Source organism: Gavialis gangeticus, unplaced genomic scaffold (assembly GCF_001723915.1).
Source record: "Gavialis gangeticus isolate Ggan-Ray unplaced genomic scaffold, GavGan_comp1, whole genome shotgun sequence".
Lineage (NCBI taxonomy): Eukaryota > Metazoa > Chordata > Crocodylia > Gavialidae > Gavialis > Gavialis gangeticus.
In genome coordinates, this window is record NW_017729007.1 from 6,972,068 (window position 1) to 6,977,450 (window position 5,383).

At 38.5% G+C, this 5,383-nt stretch overlaps 1 protein-coding gene and 1 non-coding gene across 2 annotated transcripts in view; one reads left to right on the forward strand and one right to left on the reverse strand.

Moving 5' to 3' along the window:
- The first annotated feature begins 716 nt into the window (after positions 1 to 716).
- SPAM1 (sperm adhesion molecule 1) overlaps positions 717 to 5,383 on the forward strand; it is an 11,203-nt gene continuing 6,536 nt past the window's right edge. The window contains exons 1-2 of the mRNA XM_019509283.1: positions 717 to 2,084; positions 2,842 to 2,931. Of these exons, the coding sequence (XP_019364828.1) occupies positions 1,122 to 2,084; positions 2,842 to 2,931 (1,053 nt within the window). The 5' untranslated portion in view covers positions 717 to 1,121. The remainder of the gene's footprint in view (positions 2,085 to 2,841; positions 2,932 to 5,383) is intronic.
- Positions 4,639 to 4,710, reverse strand: TRNAC-GCA. Its single transcript has one exon. It is a non-coding gene; the product is annotated as a tRNA-Cys (tRNA).

The following is a 5,383-nucleotide window of genomic DNA, read 5'->3' on the forward strand; positions in this document are numbered from 1 at the left end:
GTTGTAAAATCATTGAGCCTTACTATATCTATGAGCCCCCAGGTGCCTTCCAAAGGGCACAGTGAGCATTTGTTCCTGACTTGTGCACTTCCTGACTCAGCTCTTTTGGTATATGTAAAGGCATGTGACAGGACAGAGGCTCACTTTTTTTCACTCTTTGAGAGAGTTTCTACTGAACTAGAACTGAGGAGATCATATGATATTTGTGTCACTTGCTCATAAAGTTGTTTTAGAAAAATCATCCAGTAAAAATATTTTATAACAGAATAAATGATGGAAAAGTATATCTTTGGGAGCAAAGTTATGCTACTTGTGAATGTAGGAATCATGTATATAAGCAGCATGCAAATATGTTGCATCAAGACAAGAATCTGTTAGAAATTTGAAACAGGAAAGTCATAAAAAAAAGAAAATAGCACCCACTTCCCATCCTAGAGCCAGTAAATGGCCACAGTGTTTTGGACTTACAGTGTGTCTTAAATTCTGGGGATCTCTAAGTGCTTTATAACATTTCATAAATTAAGATTCAGAACAACCTTGTGAGATAGGTAAGCAAAGTATACCTAAATGACTGCAAATAAGTAAAGGCACCAAGCACTTACATGACTGTGCTCATAACATAGTTACTTATATATGACTCACTGGCAGAATAAAGAATAAGTCTGAGGGTAATGAGTCTGCTCCTTGTTCTGTCTATTGGACACCACTCCTCTGACAGGCCTGACATATTTTATTCCTCTGATCTTTTGTTGTGCTTCTTTGCTGAATAAGCAGGTTCTCTGCTTATTGAAAGGTGACAATATTTCCATAGCTGCAAACAGTGTCTGTTGTATGGATGCAACAAAAAGATACTTCACCTACTACTATAACTGCATCATCTCTTTTCTGCTTTAGGTTAGGCAATTGTTGAAAATCCTCCTGGAACTGGAAGCAATAAAAAGTATGACAGGAATGTCACACCTGTTATACCCTTAAGGCATATTGCTTAATGTGAATTCTAGTGGAGAAATCCATTCCTTTGCTAAAGCTTTTGACAGATGTTCTGAGTACCTGTGGAGCATTTCCTTTTTGCTTTCTCAGAAGCAGCTGATGCTTCTCTACAAGCTGAGACATTCACTGAAATGGAAGACATAAGACAAGCTCAAACTTTTTGTAGCACTGTTGTCCATAAGGGAGCATCCTGCCTGGTCTTCATCATTGTTGTAGTTACTTGCTGCTCATCTTTGAATATAAGAGCTCCTCCCCTCATCCCCAATTCACCTTTCCTCTCCATCTGGAATGCACCTACTGAGCTTTGTACAGAAAAGACTGGAGAACAGCTGGATATGAGACTATTCCACTTTACTGGAAGCACACTGAAGACATCCACAGGCCAGAACATCACTATATTTTATGCAGATAGGCTTGGTTATTATCCATACAAAGATGAAAACACAGGTGAGATGTACTATGGTGGACTTCCCCAAATGGTTTGTCTGGAGCTTCATTTAAAAAAAGCCAAAGATGACATTCATTTTTATATACCTTCTGATGAACAGGTTGGCTTGGCTGTCATTGACTGGGAAAACTGGAGGCCAACCTGGATAAGGAATTGGGGACCAAAAGATGTTTACAGACAGGAGTCTGTTCAGTATGTTCAGCAGAGAGATCTAAATCTATCAGAAACTGAAGTCAGGATTGCAGCCAAAATGGAATTTGAAGCTGCAGCAAAATCACTTATGTTGCAGTCTTTAAAACTGGGGATATCAATGAAGCCAAATCGTTTGTGGGGATATTACCTTTACCCAGACTGCTATAACTATGATTACAAACAAAATCCTGACAGTTATACAGGAAGCTGCTTAGATATCGAAATAGCAAGAAATAATGAACTTAACTGGCTGTGGGAGGAAAGCACAGCCCTCTACCCATCTGTTTATTTGGAGGCAGCCTTGAGATCTTCCAAAAATGCACCGCTCTTTGTTCGTAACAGAGTTCAAGAAGCCATTAGAGCTTCTTATGTCTCCAATTCCACCTATCCAATTCCAGTTTTTGCATATACACGTCCAGTATTCACAGATTTGTATCGGGAATATCTCTCTCAGGTGAGTGAGGCTTGTCCAGCTTTTAAATACTTGCAATTTAAAGGACAATAAATATGTAGGAACAAACCAATAAATGACCTTTGCAAGGGGGGAGGGATTGGATGTTCATGAGACAAACCTGTATTGGAAAGGACTGAAGACATGGATTGAAAAGGATATGTGCAGACGTAAAGTTACAAAGCTTAGGTTCATGCAATAAATAAATGTGGGCAAGCTAATCATTTAGGACCTACCTCTCAGCCTCTAAGGAGTATGTTCATGTGTAATGCCCAAGAGCACCTATCCAGAAGATCTTGTTAGTTGCAGTTCTATCTCCTGCTGTTCTTTACCTCTAGTGCCCTCTGCTTGCCAAAGCTAAATGAACAGTAGGAAGCACTGGGTTTTTTATGCTCCTGGCTCAAACAGGGCATTTGAATTTGGTTTCCATGAACTCTGGCCAGAAGGTAATTTGAGAAAACTGGTGATAAGCTTGGTGAAGTGTTGGCATGTTGATGAGTAAATACCAGCCCGATTCCAGCCTTAGTTCTCTAATTACAAGACAATTTTAAAATAGCAATAGGTGTCCATATTGTTTTGAATCACCTGCTCTACTCTGTCCTAGAAAATACAGGTATAACCAAGAACAGGATTTTTCTTTCATTCTGTATAGTTACTCACCCTACTCAGTGCGGTTATTCTGGTTTTGTAGGGTATGGTATGTTTGGTAATATGTAGAATATATTTACATTAATATTAAACTTTATACATTTGCTTTCAGGATGACCTTGTAAATACTATTGGAGAGTCTGCTGCTCTTGGTGTATCAGGAATTGTAATCTGGGGAGATATTAATTTAACATTGAGTGAGGTATGTGTTATTAACTATATTCATTTTTTAAAGAGTAACAAAGATTTTTTTAATAGGGTAATATTTCTTTTATGCCAGGTCTTCTGCTTTAGAATGATTGATGATTCGATATTGTCTTCTCTCAGAAGAAAGCAAAGACCTGGAAGTTTGTAGGTTTCATGTGCCACTGTACAATGAGGGTTTGTTCCTTCAGAAGTTTTTGAGAAGGAATGTTGTGAGGGGCAAGGATTTCGTAGGATGATATTTTTTATTGGACCAACTGCATAGTTGGGATAGAGTTAGAGAAGCTATTGTATTTAAGACATTCTTCATCACATCTGGCCTGAAAAGTTAGCATTCAGTTTTTTATTTAATTTGTGCTTGTTTGGCGTTGAGTGTGTCTACCATTTGCTGGTGCCTGAGCCACCCTTGGCACCAGTAATTTATACACATGATCACTATGACAGGTTTTTACCTGAGCAACAGCCTTTTAGTCTTCAATTTACATGTGACTGCTGTGACCAAATGGGATTGTTTACACCCCAGTTGTAACACTTATGTGCAACTTATGCAATAACTCTAAGTGATTATAGGAATAAAGCTTTGTGTGCCTGGAACACACCGTCTGTGCATAACAGATTCACTACCTTCCTTCTTTAAATCATTCCACTGATCCCACTTCACCAAACCTCTGCCAAGAAGTTAATCAAGGCTGCTCTAAGGGAAGGAGGACTTAGGGATATTTTTATACATGAATAATAATAAAATGTAATAGCAAGAAACCTGCCAATCAATTGTCTGAGAACTTGGATGGTATGAGAAATGCTTTTCCTTTGCCATTTTGCATAGGCTTTTTTTCCCTCACATTGTATGCTCATTGGGATAAAGACAAGTGGGGAGGGAAGAATATGAAGAACCTAAGTTGTATAGTATGAAGAACCTAGACAGATCTTTCAAAAATATTAAGAAGCCTAACTTCCATCAGCTTAATTGACTAAATTCAGTGCTGTTAGTTATGTTCTATACTTGTTTAGTGAAGTGTATCAGAGACTTAAATGTGAAAGTACCTAATTTGTGAGACACAAACAGGCTTAGCTGGGACATAACCCAGATGAATATCACAGGTACCTAAGAGGCAGTGCCTCTGCATGTGTAATAATTAAATTTTAGGCGCTTAAATCAATGTTCACCAGAAAACTTGAATGCCAAGGGTGGCTTGAGCACCTCAGTAGGTTAGGCAGGGTTTCAGTGAATCACTCTCTTTATCTTAGGTACCTGGCTTCTCTCTGAGTTCTATTATGAATATCATCTTCAGAATTCAGTGTTTGTACTTAGATCAATACCTCAGGTAGATATACACTCAGAAATAAACCAGCCACCCCGCCACCTCCCTGTAAACCATGCCAAGCAGGCAGGAAACATGTACATTATATAAGAGTTTCTTCTCCTTCACAATCAATGAAATGTCTTTTGAGATTATTTTTAAACTCATAAATCTTTTTCCCCTTGAAAGCCACCATGAAGATTTCAGATCATTCCTCGAAAACCTCTTTCTTCCACAGCTACCATATAGTATGTCATAGCTCAGGGAAAATGGAAGGATCTTGAGTGATGATTCAGTAGAAAACACATTACTCGGGATTCTGCAGGAACTGTTATAGTTTAATAGATGTTAGGGGCTAGAAGGGATCTTGCAAGATCATGGGGGCAGCCATGGCCTAAATAAAGAGGGGGTACTCAGATTTGAACTGAGGACCTCTTGATCTGCAGTCAAATGCTCTACCCCTGAGCTATACCCCCTGTTAGAAATAGGTCTTCTCTGACTGAGAATTAAACCCAGGCCACGGCAGTGAAAGCACCAAGTCTTAGCCATTAGACCAACATGCAAACACTATACCAGAAAAATATGATCTTTTTTGAAACTTCACTAAATACAAGGATTGGCAAGCCAGTCAATTAACTGGACAGTATTTGAATGAAATTTTTTGACCAGTCAAAGATTATAGCAATTTTACAAAAGAAACCTTACTTTTTTTGTAATTTTCTTGACAGAAATATGATTTTTCATTTTTGACACATTTCTTAAGGGAAAATTTGCGCTTTTTCTGTGTATTTGGACCTACTGGCAATTTTTTACAATTTTTGACAGGTGTTTGACTGGTCAGTTGAACTTTATATGACTGGTTAAATGCTCAACCCTACTGACTACAACTACTGCAAAAAGCTATCAGTATATCTTCTTTAGAAAGAGATCTAGAGGTAAAAAATCTCCACCATCTAGCCAGCATAACTTTTCCCATAACTTTTCAACTTTATGAATAAAGTTGCTTCCAACAGCCAATAATGGTTGTCTCCAACAGGGGTGGGCAGTTATTTCAGTTAGAGGGTCACTTTCCAAGTTTTAGCAAGCTGTCAAGGGCCGCATGGGTAGCCCCACCCCTTGGTCACCATCTTATGACCTGAATTCCTGTTC